General features: G+C 38.0%; 1 protein-coding gene across 1 annotated transcript in view; it reads left to right on the top strand.

Annotated features, from left to right (window-relative positions):
• The first annotated feature begins 1,897 nt into the window (after positions 1-1,897).
• Positions 1,898-20,764, top strand: part of LOC139719581 (uncharacterized) — a 122,132-nt gene continuing 103,265 nt past the window's right edge. The window contains exons 1-16 of the mRNA XM_071630993.1: positions 1,898-1,964; positions 4,951-7,895; positions 8,505-8,604; positions 9,341-9,499; positions 10,777-10,868; positions 11,138-11,151; positions 11,261-11,270; positions 12,241-12,403; positions 13,032-13,275; positions 13,887-14,025; positions 14,482-14,787; positions 15,781-16,189; positions 16,749-16,986; positions 17,501-17,690; positions 18,388-18,485; positions 20,025-20,071. Coding sequence (XP_071487094.1) covers positions 1,898-1,964; positions 4,951-7,895; positions 8,505-8,604; positions 9,341-9,499; positions 10,777-10,868; positions 11,138-11,151; positions 11,261-11,270; positions 12,241-12,403; positions 13,032-13,275; positions 13,887-14,025; positions 14,482-14,787; positions 15,781-16,189; positions 16,749-16,986; positions 17,501-17,690; positions 18,388-18,485; positions 20,025-20,071 — 5,221 coding nt within the window. The remainder of the gene's footprint in view (positions 1,965-4,950; positions 7,896-8,504; positions 8,605-9,340; positions 9,500-10,776; positions 10,869-11,137; positions 11,152-11,260; positions 11,271-12,240; positions 12,404-13,031; positions 13,276-13,886; positions 14,026-14,481; positions 14,788-15,780; positions 16,190-16,748; positions 16,987-17,500; positions 17,691-18,387; positions 18,486-20,024; positions 20,072-20,764) is intronic.

Below are 20,764 nucleotides of genomic sequence, written 5' to 3'. Positions count from 1 at the left end.
TCACACCTGTCTCAGAACCTGCATGCAGTAGGTTTTGAGATGACATGATTCCATAAATTATACATTTTCTGATGAAGTTCTGGTTGGTTTCAAGTGACAGTAATTGGTTATCTGTGAAGAAAAGCAAAGTCTATGCTGTTGATTTGTTTTCAGTATGGTAGATACATGACATCAACTCTTCTGATAGACTTTTATCCTCTGGGTGTTTCCATACATACATACATATACATACATATGCACATACATACATACTTTGTACATACATACAAACATACATACATACATATTATCTTTGAATTCTAGTTGTGTGTACATTTGCAATGTATACATACTTGCCTTATTTACATATATACATTTCATGTATCAATCCAGCTGTGTGTACCTTGGGCTGTGCTAATGGTGGGACATGTGTGGCCCCTGAGCAGTGTGCCTGTCCAGCTGGATTCCAGGGGGCAAGATGCCAGTACTTTACAGGTGAGAAGGGGCCAAAAGTTTTTAGTGCATTGCTCTGGCCAAGATGGCAGGAATCCTTCTTAGTCATACTCTAATTTGAAAATGTCAGTAGTCTGTGTTCGTGGGTGAAGTTAAACCCAATCATTTACTTTAAACTAGTCTTGGAGCTTAGAGTTTTGGAGAGCTATTAAACTGTTAGTCTTCTCTACTAATAAATAATGAGTGCAAATGACTGCTTGCATCTTGAAAATGGGGTGCACATGTAAAGTGTGACTGAATTAATGTAAAGTTTTAGATGAAGTGTGAATGCAGATGTAAAGAGTGTTTTGTAATGTTTTGAATGATTACCTAGTGAAATGTGTAGTAAATTGCCTGCTCATCACTTCCCAAGGAATGTAGCCCAACAGAACATGAAATGAAGAACTGTGTACAATTTATATGTAATGGGCATGACCATTAAACAATGTTTAGATTTTCATCAAATTTAGTTACAGTGTATGATGTTCTTTGATGAAGCTGAGTCGTATGTACAAAGTTATATGATATGGCAATATTTTATATAAGTTGCAATTAAGGATGAATGGTCAAATTTTAAATATATAACAGATTTAGAGGAAAGATTAAGAATTACTAAGTTTCACTCAAAGCTTAGTACAATCACAAACTGATGAAGCATTTTACTGGTCTCATTTTAGGACCAAGCAAATTTAAGGTTAGTCCTGAAGGTCAAGATCTGATGACAAGATGTCGTGCAATGGCATAAGGATGGAATTAAAGGGATGGTATAGTTTTGGTTGAGATGGGGATTCAGGTTTTGTATTCATGCGAGATGAAACCACTTAATATGAAATATCAAAGAGCATACAATTTGAAGAGGATTTAAAAGTTTGTGAGATGAAAATCGGTTTTGAATTGGCTGAGATATCCGAACACAAAGCAAAGCAAAGTGGCCCAAATATTGTAGGTCCTATTAGAAGATGGGTCCCACTTTTCATTAGGACCACTTTGTTTATTAGGTATCTATGACCACTGCCAAGAATGAATTTCCCGTTTTTATTATGAAAGAGTTTGTGTAGATTCATCATGTACGCTTTCGTGTGCCTCCTGCATTAGCAATGAAGAAAACATCATATAGAAAAAAAAAATAGTGTCTGCAAAAACAAATAAATAAACAAACAAACAAACAAAATCTCGTACTTTCATTAAGCTTTGTACTTTCAAATTTTGAATTTGTATAGAGGAAGGACCATTAACTCAGAAAATACAAAAATTCAGAAATTAACATTGGTGCCCCAGAATGCACATTTTGAGATCTGCTTGGAAATTGACTTGTGCAGTTTTGTGTGAGTTTTGTTATGTAAGAAAGCATGTGAGTTCACATATTAATGTCACCTGTTCCTACACCTCTTACTTCTGTGATTTTTTAGATGTGCTTTCTGGGGCCATGAAGGAAGAGCTCTTCAGTGTCAAGAAGAGGAGTGGAGGCCAGGAAGGTGATCACCATGAGGATGGTGAGTTGCCATGTCAACACTGAAGATAGCAGGCTGATAAGAGTTCTCACAGCTCAACTTGGAATGATACAACAGCTGTGTAATTACCTTCTGTGCTAAATCTGTAGGACAACAGAATATTTTACCTAGAAGGCTTTTCTGTGCCTTCCATTTTCCTTACTTGTAATCAAATTTGCACTTTAAATAGTCAACAGAGGTAATGATGTAAATCAGATCCATTTAGGTGAAGTATGTCTTAAGCATAAATTATTACATTGCACTTTAAGAGTGTAATTCAAGAACTATCATTTTGGTGTGTACACCATGTATGGTGTGTGCCATGTAGGTGCAGAGGGCAGCTGTGGATAACTAACCTACCATTCTACATTCTGTTGCCATTTTGGTATTCATAATTTCATGATTTCAATCTTCATCTTTTGTATTCATCCTTTTTTTTTTAAATAAACACTTTGAGCTTCACAGAGCAGTTTCCTCTTTTACACGTCTGTGATAGCATATCACTTTCCTTTGCAAACAAATGGAATATTAAGCCTGTATATAGGACAATGCAGGAACAACCGTCACAGTGATGTAGTGATTCTGTATGGTGTAGGGATCACTGGGGTAGATTGATGTCCAATATAAATGTATTTGTGACTTCTATATCATCTGTCCTATTTTCTATCATATCATTGTAGTGCCTGAGAAGAGAAACAGATTTTACACTGCCAAATGATCTTTGCATTATGTACATTTTTAGATTAGATTTTTGACTACTACTTCAGAAACTTATATTCCATGTTTAAGTGTAAGCAATTACCAAAATCAAAAAAGGATATAAAGGTTTTTGAAACAGCAGTAATGTGATAAACAGTGATGAGGAAATTAAACGTTGAGTGGAGAATATACCTCTCCTGAAAGAAACTAATATGTGATTATTAAGAGTAGACATCTATGAGAATAGACATAACAAATGAGAGGCCTGATGCTTCCAAACACAAACAGGTAAATAATCTCTAATAAATACTATCCACAAATTATATATTTTTGTCTTTATGGTGATCATCCAGCAAGCTGTCAGTACTAAAGGCATTCATGACTGATGCAGATTTAGTAATTGATACTGGAAAGCTTGCCTGTCCATTCTTGAACCCTTTAAGCAACACCAACTCAAGATAACATTGTCCTTGTACACAAACTGGCTGCCCCTGTTCCAATGACAGACATTCTGATTCCAGGGCAAGAACACTAAATTTGACTGGAAAGAAAAAGTTGTTTCTTTTTGCCATTTTAAAGTTAAATGTAAGTTGTAGAAACATTATTCATCATCATGTCCTTGGCATTTTCTGACTTGTGAGTTTGCATTTCTGTACATTCTTGAGGGTTGATTGAAACAATTTTGGTATTAAAGTCATGTATCAACATAAACTAATATGTCTCCTGGCCTCTCCTTTGTGTTGAGTTTAAATCAGTGGTCAAAAGCTTAGCTTAGAATAATCTTTAATTTACCAGAATAGACAGGACCAGGAGAAATGACCTTGACCTATAATTACTACCAAAATCTAATTATCAATATTTGCACATCAGCCATTGAGTAAGTAAACACTGTGTGTACTGTATCCAAAATTTAATTAAGTAGTACGGCTGAAGACCTTTGAATGAAAAACAGGCAGAAAGGTGGCAGCTCTGTCAATATTAGATCTGCAACAGCTTGGATGTCTTACTGTGACAGTTCAGTGCTTTTGTTTTTTGTTTTGCTCTTTTGTTTTTGTTTTTTTAAGATATTGATACCCTAGGTTTACTTTCTTCTCTAGTTTCAGCCTTTATGTTACATGTAGAATGTCTGTGTGTATTTCACCCTCCTATATTCTATTTCATGTATTTTGTTCTTAACTGCTATTACTTTTCCCACTGTGCTAATTGTTTTCCTTGTGTATCCTAAACTGGCATTCTTTTTATTTTTTGTGTCCAGTCATATATCTCTCCCTCTCTTTCTCCCTCTTTCTCATCCTCTTTCTCTCTTCCCTTTGCCCTCTTATTTCTCTGAACCATTTTTCCCTCTTGAACCCTCTTATTTCATTTTCAATCATCTGCTTACTTGTCATGATAAACCCAATATGCATACTTCCCGCTTTTTGTTAAGTGTTAGTTCCCATGGTGTTCATCTCAAAATTGTTGACTCTGGTGGTAATCTCTGGTGGCCCATGTATTAAGTCTATGGGAATTTTGGAATTCAGTATGAAACAAGTTAAAGCAGAATTCTATACATTACATGATGTATGAATATTATTTTAATGATTGCTACTTTAAATTATCTTTGAACCAAAGTTCAATACATACACAGACTCCCACATGCATGTAAGGTTTTATTCATGCATAGATGTTACCACTCCTCGAGCTTTGTATGTCATATGGCTCATTATGTTATTACAAAATGTAATGATAGTGTCTTCGTATAGTTAAACATTCAGCATTTTAGACATTTTATCATTCACACTAGCACTTCATATCAATGCTCAGTTTTAGTGTATTTTCATTCTTGAGAGACAATCATGCAGTCAGCCTATAGAAATTGTATACATCAGAAATGAAACAGCACAAATATCTAGCCACAGATGTATTGGAGTTCTATTTAAGATGATTCACTATGAGGTCAGCTACAAATGCTATATAAAGCATAGATTCTCTGTTCAAATCATTGTGGGCAATCATACTATGTTTTGTATGAGAAAATGAATATTTTATTATTACTTTATTTGGCATTTGCTCAACACCAACTTACTGAGATCATACCCTGATACAAGTAGATTTTGTAGTGCCACTATAAATAAGGTTACACTCAGGGTAATTCTAATATATTGCATTGAAAATGAAAAAAAAAGTAGTGAAGATGGTGCCTTTAAATGTCATCTTTTGAAAGGAGATCGCTTTAAATTCAAAGAATTACATCACTCTAAATCATTCAATAATTTCATGTGTTTGTCATGATTTGTATGTTTAAATCTAGATGCTGAACGCTCAGATCTTATGTCAGTGATCGAAAAACGAGGCAAAAGCAGTGAGAGCAACATTGACTCAAATGAAAGTAAACATAGCAAAAGCAATTCTCATGATAAGGAAGGCTCTAAGGAGGATAGAGGTTCATCTTCCAAAGGGAGAAAGAATGACTCGAAGGAATCAAGCAAGAACAAGTCTAAGGAGGGTAAAGGTTCTTCATCCAAGGGCAGTAAGAATATCTCTAAGGAATCTAACAAGGACACGTCAAGGGAGTCTGAAGGTTCTTCTTCCAAAGGGAGAAAGAATGACTCCAAGGAATCAAGCAAGGACAAATCCAACAAGAGTAAAGTTTCATCCTCCAAAGAGCGGGAGAATGACTCAAAAGCATCAAGCAAAGACAAGTCTAAAGAAAGAAAAGATCCTTCTGAAAGCTACATAGATGACTCTGTGGAGCCAAGCAAGAGCAAGTCCAAAGAAGATAAAGATTCTTCCTCCAGAGGCAGTAAAAATAAGTCTAAGGAATCTAGTAGGGACAAGTCTAATGAGTCTGAAGGTTCTTCTTCCAAGGAGAAAAAGAATGACTCAAAGGAAAAAAGCAAAGGCAAGTCCAAGGAAAGTAAAGGCTCTTCTAGCAGCAGTAATAGTCAGTCTAAGGAATCTAGCAAGAACAAGTCCATAAAGGAATCTGAAGGTTCTTCTTCCAAGGGGAGAAAGAATGACTCAAAGGAATCAAGTAAGGACAAATCCAAGGAGAAAAAAGTTTCATCCTCCAAAGAGCTGGAGAATGACTCAAAAGCATCAAGCAAAGACAAGTCCAAAGAAAGTAAAGGGGCTTCTAAAGATCATATGAATGACTCCGATGAATCTAGCAAGGGCAAGTCCAAAGAAGATAAAGATTCAACTTCAAGAGACAGTAGAAATAAGTCTAAGGAATCTAGCAAGAACGGGTCTGGGGAGTCTGAAGGTTCTTCTTCCAAGGGGAGAAAGAATGATGCCAAGGAATCAAGCAAGGACATATCTAAGGAGAAAAAAGTTTCATCCTCAAAAGAAAGGAAAGTCACAAAGGAATCAAGTAAAGATAAGACTGAAGAAAGTAAAAGTTCTTCGAAAGGCAGTGAGAACGACTCCAAGGAATCTAGCAAGGTCAGGTCCAAAGAAGATAAAGATTCATCCTCCAGAGGTAGTAAGAATAAGTCTAAGGAATCTAGCAAGAACAAGTCTAAGGAGTCTAAAGGTTCTTCTTCCAAGGGGAGAAAGGGCGACTCAAAGGAATCAAGCAAGGGCAAGTCCAAGGAAAGTAAAGGCTCTTCTAGTGGCAGTAACAGTGAATCTAAGGAATCTAGCAAGAACAAGTCTAAGGAGTATGAAGGTTCTTCTTCCAAGGGGAGAAAGAATAACTCCAAGGAGTCAAGCAAAGACAAATCTAAGGAGAAAAAAGTATCATCCTCAAAAGAGAGGAAGGTCTCAAAGGAATCAAGTAAAGATAAGACTAAAGAAAGTAAAAGTTCTTCCAAAGGCAGTGAGAACGACTCTAAGGAATCCAGCAAGGGCAAGTCCAAAGAAGACAAAGACTCAACTTCAAGAGACAGTAGAAATAAATCTAAGGAATCTAGCAAGAACAAGTCTGATGAATCTGAAGGTTCTTCTTCCAAGGGGAGAAAGAATGACTCAGAGGAATCAAGTAAGGACAAATCCAAAGAGAGTAAAGATTCATCCTCCAAAGAGAGGGAGACTGACTCAAAACAATCGAACACAGACAAGTCTGCAGAAAGTAAAGGATCTTCTAAAGGTCATATGAGTGACTCGGAGGAATCTAGCAAGGGCAAGTCCAAAGAAGATAAAGATTCATCCTCCAGAGGCAGTGAGAATAAGTCTAAGGAGTCTAGCAAGAACAAGTCTAAGGAGTCTCAAGGTTCTTCTTCCAAGGAAAGGAAGAATGACTCCAAGAAGTCAAGCAAAGACAAATCCAAGGAGAGAAAAGTTTCAACCTCCAAAGAGAGGAAGGTCTCAAATGAATCAAGTAAGGGCAAGACTAAAGAAAGTAAAAGTTCTTCTAAAGGCAGTAAGAATGACTCCGAGGAATCTAGCAAGGGCAAGTCTAAGGAATCTAACAAGAACAGATCTGGGGAGAGTGACAATTCTTCCAAAGGGAGAAAACGTGATTCAAAGGAAAAGGGTACAGACAAGTCCAAGGATAGTAAAGACTCGGCTAATGCCAGTAATAATGAGTCTAAAGAATCTGAAGGTTCTTCTTCCAAGGGAAGAAAAAATGACTCCAAGAAAACAAGCAAGGCAAGCAAATCTAACTCCAAGAAGTCTTCAAGTGCTAGCTCTGTTAAGGAAAAGTCAGCTAAGAAGAGCAATAACACATCAGGAAAGAGTTCAAAGGTCTCTTCACCTGGAAGTCATTCTAAACCAAAAGAGTCAGTGTCTGAAGGCAACCAAAATACCTATCGGTCTTTGATAGACATGTGGTCTCCCTTTGTCGTCCCCACTGAATTGTTCACAACTGCAAACCCCCCACTGACAGAGTCTAAACCAACTTCAGGCATATCCACCTCAAAAAGTGATATAAACCTTGCATCAGAGCTGTCTGTACCAAGCAGGATCTCACTGTTCCACTCATCTGCAGGAGGTTCCCAAGATGAGGAGTCTGACTACCCTACATACGTTGGTGAGCCAGAGTTTTTTACAACCCAACCGCCGCCGGCAACATGGTCATTTACTGATCCACACCAGCATCAACTTGAGGTTGCTGCAGCAGTGAACAACTCCCTTGCCCTACGAACATCAGCAACGTGTGCCTCCTGGAGTGGTGATCATTTCATGACCTTTGATGGGACATTCTATAGCTTCTCTGGAACCTGTTCCTACACCTTGGCTGCAGCCCTGGATGGGACCTGGCAAGTGACGATCCGGAACAAGGACTGTGATGTCCTTTCTACATGCTTCAAGGTAAGTTTAATCAGATGTGGGCAAAATGAAATTCCTAATGGTCTGGCTGTATGTATGTTGCTATGAGCCTCTGTGTACACAACAGCTTTTGAATTAGCTTCATGACCCTTTTCATGTGAACTTTCATCTTTGCATTTTCTTCTTATCTGTGATCTTATTTCCCCAAGGTTAGTAAATGACATTTACAGATTCTGACATTTGGGCATTTTTGAATGATGACAGGACTTGGGTGAAATTGCATATTTTTGTAGTGTTTTGAAGTGATTACAGTACTTAAATGCATCTGACATGATGGTTATTATATTTACATATCATGTGAAATATATGAGTCCTTGTTGCATCATTGTATGCCCTCTCCTCTGCATTATACTGTGTTTATTATGAGCCAAAGGTAAATTCAGTCAGAGAAGATGGAGTGTCAAATAGATGCTGCTCAAGATGTCCATACCAACTTACGGAGACATTATCATGTGAATTGAACAATAATGTTCTCTCTCCAACTGAACCTGTATGTCAATAAGTATGAAGAATGTCCCAGTCTCTGTGTCTTTGTATGTGTCTTGACATTATGCTCTCTTTTCCTCGCTGTATAATGTTCTTTTATGACAGAGTCTGGAGTTCATCCTTGGGCTAGATGTCATCACAGTAGAGCTGAACATGGTCTCCATCAATGACAATCCAATGGTCTCATTTCCTTTCATGGAAAATGGTAAATTTGCCCTTTGTCAAGCACCTATTTCAGCAATCAAGGGCCCTGTTGTATAAAAAGATACAATCAAACATAAGTCAGGTATCAGCCAATCATAACCGATTATTCAGAGACTTGTGTTTGATTTTCTGACTTATGTGTGTTTGATCTGAACTTTTATGCAACAGGGCCCTCATGTTGCAAGTTTACTTCATGCATGTGCTCATTTTAATACCCTGTGACAAATGCTAGGGACTGCATTTCTGAAGGAACGGCTTAATGTCACTGCAAACTGCATAAATCACTTGTGTACTAAACTATCTCTTACTGTCAACTAGTTGTCCAGTTTCATCCCTGTATATATTCCAGTCTTATCCGAAATCTGCCCAGAGCAAAGTTGCAGCCTCCTAGCGTGCAGTTAGCTCCACACATACAGATGTATTCATGCACATGTGCCTATAAAATATAGAATGACGTCTTTGAAGGGTGAATGTATATCTATGTTTGATAGGTAAATTTTGTCGATGCAGTCATAAATTGGCATGTGCCTTCACTCGCGTCTGAAATTGATGAAAGTATTCATAAGCAGCTTTTACCTCCACATTGATTACTCTACCTCTACTTATCATCTCATAGTTTGAAGGAGATGGCATACTAAGTGACGAAATGTTTCCGCACATACCTCAGACTGCAGAGGCCAGAGTAATGCACAACTTTTAAAGGATGAGTTCTCATTCTGTTTTTTTTCTTCCTCCAGGCATCTCACTGAAGAAGGCAGGAGAATTCACTTTCCTGGAGTCTACCCTTGGTGTTCTGGCCCGATGGGACAGCAACATGACGGTGTATGTCACTGTGCTAGCTGAGCTGAAAGAGTCCACAATTGGCCTTTGTGGAATGTATGATGACAATCCAGAGAGTATGTTCTATGTCTCTTTATATGCATGTAGATCTGTAACAGTTAACAAGATATGATTACAGAGAATCATTTGTTACGTCCGCCAAGGGAGGAGGTTAAGTTTCCTTTACTGTTGGTTTTTGTGTTTGTGTGTTTGTCCTTGTGCGAAATAATCAAAAAGCAGTTAACGGATTTGGATGAAACTTGCAGGAAAAGTTTAGAATGATACAAGTAGCAGGTGATCAAATTTTGGTAGTGATCCAAGAATTTTGGGGGAATTTATGAAGGATTTTGATATTTTGGCATGTAGGGTCAATGAACTTGGGAGTTCAGGCTGTGCGTATTTAAGGTTTGCATGCGCGCACTAGAGTGCATGCTGTAGTTTAAGCATCTTTGGTTTCTACATTTGGTTTCTTCTAGGGCGAGGCGCGCCGTGCAGCTGAGGGTTTATGATGTAACAAAGGCTTTTATAGTGGGAAATCGGGCCACTTTCGGCACACAAAGCTATAAGTATGTATTGGTAGAAATCACTGAAATCTCTATGGAAGAACAAGATCAGTGGTGGAAATGATCTGCATGCCTGGTGGAGGTCTGCACTCTCAGAGTGCTTCTCTATTTTTGTAATGAATTTGGTGGTAATGCAGTTTATTTACATGGGTCAAACCTGACTCAATTCAAACACAGAATGCTGCATTTGTAGCTAATGTGTCAAAGAAATTGCACCTCCTTTTTTCATGCGACATGTATGATGATATTATCCCTGTATTCTCCACAAGTTTACAGTCCCATTCGAGCTGGAGTTATTTACTGCATTTAATGCCAAATGCAGTAGCCCAAACAAGTTTTTTAGGATATGTACTAAATTAAGTACTTTCATGAATAGGAGGGGGGGAAAAAAGACAATAGAAATTACACTGTCCAGTGATCTCCTGCATTTTACTTGTAACTGCATAACTATATACAATGCCTACAAAGATCTGCAATACCCATCAAAGTATAAAGCAAGCACAATGAAAGATTAGCACACTACTACATATCTGTAATACAATGTAGGTGTGGGAGTGCTTTGAATGAAAACATTTTTGTAAACATGTAATATACATGTATCCTGTATATATGAGCTGTAAGTACAAAACATGCTCTAAGACATGACAAGACCAATGAATAACTCTCCTTTCCAATTATTATAGCTGTTTTTTCAGTTGTGAGGATGATTTTGCCGAGTATATATAATGTACTGTTAAAAAGTGGAAATGATATTCATAACTCCTTTCTGCACACTTTGTATATGACAACAGATGACTGGATGATGAGAAGTGGAGACTATGCCTCCTACCCTGCCCAGCTGGCAACATCCTGGGAAGTTCCATATCCAGGAGAGGTAAGACAGGTACCATTTTGTGGAAGATTAAACCAAAACAAACACTGCACACACAGCATTAATGTTTATGGTATTCATGTTTGCGTGCAACAAACCCCACTTCACTTCTACATGAAAGAAGAGAATGCAAACCATGTGAATTTTATTAGTCTCATGTATGCACAGGAAAATGGGCCAGAGATAACAACCCTTTGTGGTTCAAGCCTGGTAATGAATGACCAACAATACTGGGTAATCTATGAACAGTACAAAAATACATGTTGTGCCATGGAAAGGAGAAGTGTGAATTTGTGTATTTTCTTTGCAGTTCTTGTGCAGGCAGTGTCCAGTTCAGTCTTCCAGCACTTTTTTTTCCCCTGGAGACACTAAACTTGTTGTTACGTACTCTAGCATATTCCAAGTAGGATCTATGTTTTCATTTCAAAGCTGTAGTCTTTTTCGAAATCACAATTTCTGCAGATCCTGCAAAATTGCACATTGTTGTAAAGAAGACAAAATATCTGTCTGTTTGATTCATTGGTTAGAAATATCAGGGGCTTTGATCATAATGACTGCATTTCCATCAAATAATATTATTATGGTGTTAACAGGATCACAATGTTAGTTTGTTTCAACCATTACATTTTCTGAGCAGCAGCTTTTTGATATGTTAAAATATCACTTGCTATCTTGAAAGGTATGCCAGGCGATTGTTGATACACACCCCTGTGACGTTCATCCAACTCGCCTTGCGACCGCCAAGAGTCTGTGTCAGGTTCTCAATGAAGCTGTCGAGTTTCAACAGTGTCATGCTGATGTGAGTTATATGCCAGTGATGTATATTTTATGCAACCTTTCTCTGTAGATTGAGCTCCAAAAAGAGTGTGACTGAAAATGGTTCCTGATATTGTGTTTAGGAGTGATTATATAGTAAATACCACATTGGTGCGACGGGTCTTTAATGACTCATCAGATATTGGCCTATAGATGGTTGTTTTTTACAACAGTCCCAAAAAATTTTATAAGTATGATCTGATTTCTGATGTCTGGCTTAATGCTGAGTAATTCACAGTACAAATAACATCGAAAGTGTTCTTTGGTAGATTCTTTGATATGAAGAATTATTATTTGAAGCTGCACTGTTTCTTATCACTTTTTTGTTTTGTTTACTTAAAAAAACAAACAGGTTATTTAAGTTTATGTTTATTACAAATTCGACTGGACAAAAAGCTAAAAAAATAATAAACGGACAAGCCACAGAAACAAACAAGCAAAAAAAAAACCAACAACAACCATAAATCTCATGCAAGGACATTTTGTTGGCTCTGTGATGCAAGATATTGTGTGTCTACTTCCTGATAAATGCTTATTTTTCTTTTCCTACTTTACTGCATAAACACAGTATGACCCGACAGTGTTTGTGAAGAGCTGTGAGTATGATCTGTGTCAGTTTGGGGAGTCAGATGACCTGATGATGGATGCCCTGTGTGTCTCCCTCAATGCCTACTCTCGTCAGTGTGCCATGGAGAGTGTGGTCCTAGACTGGAGGACACAGGATTTCTGCCGTAAGTTACCTCATTGAGGACAAGATGGTTTAAATTATAGCTATAGTACATGTTTCTGATAGATGCTTGTCAGAGTATATTGGGACTACCAGTAGTCTTCAACTGGTCAAGATGATTACCTGTATGATTGAATCAGACACAAGGAGGAAAGTTTACCATTAGCTGATGACATGGTTTTCATATATCCCTCTTGCAAACATCACAAAATTTTGCATGATTGAAGAATAATGTTAACCATCATGGTGTATAAAATCTTACAGTAGTACACCTCAGAGATATACCTAAGGAGGGAAAGATTCATTGTTATTGTGGATTGTTAAAAGTAACACTGTGTGACCCTGAAGTGAATGCTCTACTTGTTCAGTAAATGGTAGTCATTTTAAGCTGCAGTTAGTGTGTTTCCCTTCAAAACTGTCATGCAAATAAGTTTTACTGTATGTAAATTGTAATTAATTCCCATTAATTTCAATATTGATTTCTTGAAACTGAACTCTGATCAGCTCAATAAATGTAATTGATACAAAGATACCTCATCAGTACTTGCTTCATTCAAATGAAATTTTCTATGCAAATGAGATGAAAATTAAGTACCCTGCTACTCTGAACCTGGCATTGCTTCCCATCCCAGCCAAGCAGTGTCCAGACATTATGGAGTACAGTGACTGCAGCACACTGTGTCCTGTAACCTGTGAAGCCCAGGACCCAGTGGAGATGGCCAAACACTGCCCAGCGGACTGTGTCAGCGGCTGCCAGTGTCCAGAAGGCACTGTCCTGGACAATGGCCGCTGCATCACCACTGACCAGTGCCCCTGTGTGCACAATCGGGAGAAGTATCCACCAGGAGGAACAGTCAGGTCAAAGTGTAACCTCTGGTTAGTATTTTTTAGAAATCCATGTGTAATGAAACGTTCATAGTTGAAAAATCTAATGCTTTTGATAACAATCTTTTTCGAGTTACAAGGAAGATATGAGTACATTGCAAAATGTTTGCATGTACATAAATCTTACCATAAAGAAACAATTAACAGTCACATTTAACAAATGCAAACTTGAATTGCGATGAGTTTCCAAAGAAGTTCATCTCAAAATTTGATTTTATCCAATGCTGTCTTAAGATTTGTAAGAGTTATGAATCTCCTACCCATCATATTGTATTCTTCATAAGCATGGTAATTAATAATTTTACCGCTTAATTACATTGTGTACTTTGTCGTGTTAATGCAAAGAAAAACAATATGTAATCCCAAAATTATTGTAATGATTATTAATTTGATTCCATAAGCATCTTCAAACTCGGTACACTGCAATATGTATATCTCAAATGCACCTTGTGCTCTCAATGTTATACATCTATAAAAGTTTTGACAACAAACATTCCATTTATACCAATAATGTGAACATGTTAGCAAGAAAGCAATTAATGAAAAGAAATCTGATGAAGTGCTCATTGAGAAACAATGAAAGCTTATCACGTTATTTTCAGCACATGTCTTGGAGGGATTTGGGATTGTGACCAGTCCCCCTGCCAGGCGACCTGTCAGTCTGTCGGTGATCCACACTACCTGACCTTTGACAAGAAGCAGTACAACTTCCAGGGAGGCTGTCGCTACATTCTCGTTGAGGTACACACCATGCTGAGAAATTGTCTCTCTCAGTTTGCAGTACATCTTTAAGACCTCAGAATGGAAGTGTGATCATTTTAAAGGTTGAATGCCTTCCTCACCCATTGCTGCGTTGCAACCAAGTTGAAGAACAATGTATGCATGTCAAATCCATCATTGCAAATTGACAATGTTTTTATAGACCACACGTATTTGGCCTTGATATCAATCCAGTAGTCCAGGATGCTACTGAGCAAAAAGCAATGAGTAAAGTTGTTTTTTTAATTTTGAAGTATGTTGTATTGATATGCACTATCATGATATAATAATGGTTACTGTGAAAAATGCATGTGGTGAAGTAAATTTCGTTGTTTTGTTTTGTTTTTTGCATGAGGGTAATTAGGAGAATCCTAGATATTCAGAGGGGATAAAAGAACGTTCTTTTGTAACTTTTTTCTCAACTTGCTCTCACCATAGGACTTTGTTGAGCAATACCTGACTGTTCTAGCTGAAAATGTTGAGTGCAACATGCGCTCATCACGAACAGTCACCTGCACCAAGTCGGCCACTGTCATTGTAAACGGTACGTCGCCGATTGACCTGAAGCAGGAACGAGCCGTCTTTGTCAACGGTGAGGAGGTTCTGCTCCCGTACTCGAATGGCGAGGTGATCGTACGCAGAGCTTCTTCCAAGTTTGTCTTCGTCGAGGGCAGCGGATTCCTTGTGAAGTGGGATGGCGTCAACAGACTGTATATCACACTCTATCCAGAGTATATGCACAGAGTATGTTTGCTTTTATATCAAAGTTAATACACCAATGATTGTATAGATGTTTGCCATAGATATGTTGATATGACTGGGGTATTGGCATCAGACTATCACTCTCATCATTGTTAAAATGGAGAGCTACTGTAACAATAAATGATGATGATAGTAATAAAGGACATTTCTTCTTTTGAGAATGAGAAGGGCTTTAAGTTGTCTCGAACACTATGGGTTTAGTGACAACGTAACGCCCTTATCATTCTCAACAGACGATTTATATTGCGCAGCTACAGTAATGATATACTCTACTGCCCATTACAAGATAATAGTCATGACATGCATAACTCAAATCTAAGTAGTATTATTCAAAAGATGAGTTTTTAACGTCTTAAACTCCTGGTCTTAATCCTGCATTGCGCAGATATTGACTTGCAACGAATTGTTGGGCCACTGAATGATATGCTGCGACTTTTGTTCTTTCAAATATGTGCTGTGCTTGTACATCTCCAAGATAAATCTCTGCTATTATTGACTCTCCATAGGAACTTTGGTTTTTATTCTAAACAACAGCATAGTTGTAACCTTGCAGATGCCAGCTTGGTGTATTCTAAATTGTATTGATAAATACACCCATGTGTCATGATAGTGATAACTGTGATTATCAGTAGTAATGATATTAAAGCATTCTGTATAAAATGTTTGATATAGAAAAGTGCTTGATATAGAAAATGCGAAATGTTTCCATGATTTGGGACCATTGAGTTTAATTGTGGAGGTTATTCATAGTTTAGGGGCACAAACCGGGAAGGCTCTATGATCTCCAGAGCAGTTATAAGAACGAGGACCAAGAGCAAGTTTTGGGGGCACTATGGATGAGGAACAAAGACAGACTTATCGATTCAATATGAAGAAGAATCTGAAAGTAATAGTTTGCATCTTTAAAACCTATATCCAAACTGCAGATGCAAGGCAGTGAGTGACTAATCTCTTCTTTCTCTTTTCGATGTTCAGGTGCGAGGTCTATGCGGAACTTTTGACTCTAACCAGAACAATGACTTCATGACACCAGCTGGCGACATTGAATCGAGCGTGATCGCTTTTGCCAACAAGTTTGCTGTGGACCCGGACTGCCAGGAGACGGAGCCTACCCTCCCCCTCTCCCCCTGCAGCCTGAACTCCCACATGGAGACCTTCGCGGCGGAGAAGTGCGGCGTCATCAATGGCGATGTCTTCAGGCCCTGCCACGGCAGCGTCAGCCCCGACATGTACTACGACATGTGCCTCTATGACGTGTGTGGCTGCGACGCGGCGCACACCGTTGAGTGCCTGTGTGAGGTCATCGCTGGTTATGCCACCGACTGTGCCAATGAGGGCATCTATGTTGACTGGAGAGCCCATTCTGCCATTGAAGATTACTGCAGTGAGTATTGGGAGCAATGATGACAAGTCAGAATTACAAACGCTGTGGTTTTTAGCAGCCAGCGTTGTAAGAATGATCATCTACTTCAGAGACACATGGAAGTGATGAAATATTTGGACAGGACAAGCTCAGGCATCACACCATTCATGGACTTTTATTCATCTTAGCATGCAAGCATGCATACCAGTCATTTCCTTCTAATCAAAATCTTTTCATGTCTTTGTGAGAAAGGACACCCTTTTTTTGCCTCAACCAATTCAAATGATAAACAACATTGTAGCTTATGTCACTTATTGTCTTTGTCAAGTGCTTTTGATTTATATTCAAACACATCCAGGCATTAGTTTCAATTCAAACGATAATTGTTTTGTCTTATAAAAAAGAAGAAATCTCTCTTGGACCAGTTTGGTCAACTTGATGGATAAATTTCGATCATATACCTGAATCCAAGCCAACACTTTTTTATTTGAATATTATCTCTAATGAAGATTGTAATGCAAGTGAATTCTAGGAAATCATATTTTTGACAATAATCTCTAAATCTTACATCTGTCACCAGATGTCCAATGTGAAGGAGGTCAGGTCTACGAGCAGTGCGGATCGACCTGTGGTGGGACGTGTCGCGACCTTTCAGTGACCTGCGCAGAGACCAATGAATGCGTCGAGGGCTGCAACTGTCCGGCTGGTACAGTGCTGGATGACGAGGGGAACTGTATTTCCCCCAGCAACTGCCCCTGCCACTACCAGGAGCAGTCATATCCACCTGGTTCTCTAGTTGAACAGATGTGCCAAGAATGGTATGTAAACATCTCCAAGAAAAAAAAAGGGGGGGGGGAGGGACCTTTAAGCCCAAATTGGATGTCTCATAATTTATAATTAGTTCAACCAAAACATCTTGAAGCAATATCAAATTGAACATTTGAGTGTTCTATATGTTTGAACTATAGGAAACATATTTCATGAAATTGATATTGTTTGACAGATGAAAGGATGGTGCATACCAGAGTAGAATAGCAATTGCAAATATAGTCAGACCTGCTGTAAACAGGTTTGACTGTAAAATGGTTACTAAGAAGCTTTATGATTACAGATTTCTGTACTCTCCAATCACAGCCCTGTCCTGTCAGTGAGCTGAGAATGATGGTTATAGAGTGATATATGTATATTTTTTTTATTTTTTATTTTTTGGTCTTGTTTAGTGTCAATATTAACCTCACTTTACCAGGAGCTACCATCTTGTGTAGTCAAATACACCTGATAAGAGTATGTAAATTTTTTGTTTTGTTTTGTTTTGTTTTGATTTTTACACAGTACTTGCCTTAATGGCACATTCCAATGTGAGGGAGAGCGATGCAATGTGAGTGACATGTGTCCTAGCAACCAGCTCTACGATGACCTCGCCCCAGGATGCCCTTTGACCTGTGAGAGCATTGCCCATGGCTTCAGCTGTGCAGTGGAGGACGGTCCCGGTTGCACATGTCCTGATGGCTATCTGCTAGATGTAAGTCGCTTGCATAGCATGCTTGTGTCTTTGCATGCCTCACATGCACAAATACTTTTTGAGTACCTACACTTAACAACTGTTCCTGCCTTTTTTGTCATACTTGATGTGTATGGGCTTACTAAGCAGAGTAGGAGCTTCCCTAAAGCCATCCTAGATGAACTACTATAAAACCAGAAACACTTGCAGCATGAAACGTAGGCACATTGGAGCCAACAGCCTTTTTCACCACCGGCGTTCAGTGCATTGTGTAGACAAAAACTTTCACATACATTTTACAAACTTTGTTTGTGAATCTTGGCTCCTCATGAAATTTGTAAAAGTTTCATGTGTGCAAAAATTTCTGGTTTTACAGTATCATGCCCGCCCTCTTCTTACTTTAGCTTCAGAAAAGAAAGCTCTAGAAAGCTCTAGAAAGGGCTTACAAACATACACACACACATGCACACTTGTATTCTGAACTGTGGTATCAAAAGTGAAGTGTAAGATAAATCAAAATGAAGATACTAGTAAAGAATTATCCCATGCGGCATGTGAATTCTGCTGCTGCTCATTTTGTGTGGTGCAATACCTATGCTTCAGTTGTACTTGTAAGATAGGTATGAATCCAGTATCAGCAAATGGTTTTTGTGTATTCTATTTGCTTTTTATTCAAGTGGGAAAGAAATCTAATTTCATTGTTTTTGATGACATGCAGGGGGAGAATTGTGTGCAGCCTTCAGAATGCCCTTGTTACCATGGTGACCGACGCTATGAACATGGAGAGATCTGTAAGATAGACACCTGTAATGAATGGTAAGTTACCTGGTATACTATTTTCAGTGCTACATGTTTACAGCTTTGGAAATCAGATGCCTGAGGTCTTGCTCAGTGATATTAGGATAAAATGATGGAAGCCGTACATGTTTTAAATCAAGTGTTTTGAAGTACAGTTATACAAAGAGCGTTATGCCTTGAAATCCCGCAGTTTTCATTTTATATCTTAACCCAACAACCCATGAACTATCAGTTGTTGTTTTTTTCTCTCTCTTTTTAACATTTTTTACACTTTGTTAGAGGCTGAAGTATAACAGGGGATTTTTACAACATAATTTGAAAGCCTTAGCCACAGGAGAGGTGAAAGGTCACAATCAAACCTTCAATTTTTACTCAAGTCATGTATGAAGGATAAGTCAGGATAATTTTCTTGGTGATAACATTTAGATTTCCCAGTTCCTACACCACTTTTCATTGCATAAAGCGGTAGTCATCCATAATTCAATGTAGGAATTTCATTACATGAAGCTGTAGTCATTCATGATTCAATTTGTATGTGTGTATGTGCTTGATGAATGGAACAGTTTCTGATTTAAATATTTGGAAAGTATCAAATGATATTTGGATTCTGGGGTTATAAGTGAGTAGTTGAATAGTTGAAAAACGAGGGTCCCATAGTATCAATATGTTCCTCATTTTATGTATTGCTTGGTGCAACTTATGATATATATTATAAAATGGGTTCAAGAATGTAGCCAATTGGAAGCGCTGAAATGAGTCACGTGTGCGTGCATTAATTTTTACTATCATGCACGGCCTTGCAAAAAAGCGTAAAGTTACCGACATCACAATGTTTACACTAGCAGTGCGCACTTAATCAGTTGTTACAAGTGCGTCGCGCGCTACGATACGCGCTGTCAATCCTGTAAACAACTTCTCGTTCGGGCTGCCAGCCGGCCTTTCTTGTGCACAACAATCATGTGGCGTACGTATACGCTTATACGTACAGTACTTACATGTGCGGGATTTCCGAGTGCGACGTGCGTAAATGTTTGGGACGAACATCCTCGGACGTCTTGACCCACAAAGGTACATGAAAAACGCTGACAAATGCTGTTAGTTTTTGAATTTTCGACCCATTTTATAAAACAAATGATGCACAGGATTATTTCGTGGCGTTAGTGGAGGCGTAGCTCACTCTCAGGTATTCACAATTGTAAATACTCTACTCTACGCCTACACTAACACACTCTATCCTGTGCATCATTTGTATATCATCGCTGGGGCGACAAGACCTCGTATCTACAAAATGTCAAATTTTTAGGAGAGCAAAAAAACATGGTAGCCAAAGCACTGCATCAAATGGAAGAGCATTTCCTTTTTTAAAAATGCCATGATGGCTTATTTTTTTTTTTTGGTAAGACAGGTAGGATTTGGACAGGACATCACTTAACCGATTATCTGACCATTAATCCCAAAAAGTAATTTTCACCAAAATTTCAGATATGAGGTCGCCCCCAGCAACGATACGCATCTTGATGACAATGTAATCTTCTATTATTTGCTTGCCTCCTCTAGCTACTGTAATGGATCCATATGGCACTGTACAGAAAATGACTGTCCAGGTAATCATTTGTCAAGTTTGGAAGAGTTTTATCATCACACTTATATGACATCTTATAGTGTCATTTTGCTATTTAGGTTGGACTGAAGCCGCTCCATTAACTATTTGTATCTAGTACTACAAGGAGCATATTTCCTATTCTCTAGTAGCAGCATGTATAAAAACAAACCTCACTTAAAAAGAAGCTCTCTTGCTGAGTAACTTCTTGCAGTTTAACATTGCCTACCACGACATGCTAAAGTGATTATGACAATGAATATAATAAAGCTGAAAACCATTACCTAAACAAGAAAAAAAGGAAAAACGTGAAATTCATTCTTGGATACAAATAGAAAATGTTAATTATTTCACAATTATTGTGTTGTTGCTTATTTATATGTTGCAAATAAATTTTTGTTAAATATCGAGCATTTTCTTTGGTTGATATGAATGCTTATAGATATTATGGGGCTGATGTAAATACCTTCATTCATATTAATTTTCACAAAAAAAAACCATGCATAAACAAGTAAACTAATGTTAACATAATTTTAATTAGAATGTAAAATAGTATGTGAAGAAAATTGATGCAGATTTCATTCACTTCTTTTTTAACATTTCTGCTGTAGATATTACAAAATCATTCAAATGAATATTTTATGATAATAGTCACTTAATACTATTCTCCAACATTTAAAATGGCCATTTCATGTTA

The sequence above is a fragment of the Diadema antillarum genome, unplaced genomic scaffold (genome assembly GCF_040938485.1).
Source record: "Diadema antillarum isolate AM-2024a unplaced genomic scaffold, OU_Dant_1.0 scf00000112, whole genome shotgun sequence".
NCBI classification, from domain to species: Eukaryota; Metazoa; Echinodermata; class Echinoidea; order Diadematoida; family Diadematidae; genus Diadema; species Diadema antillarum.
The sequence above is the reverse complement of the archived record's forward strand: the minus strand, read 5'-3'. Positions and strand labels throughout refer to the sequence as shown.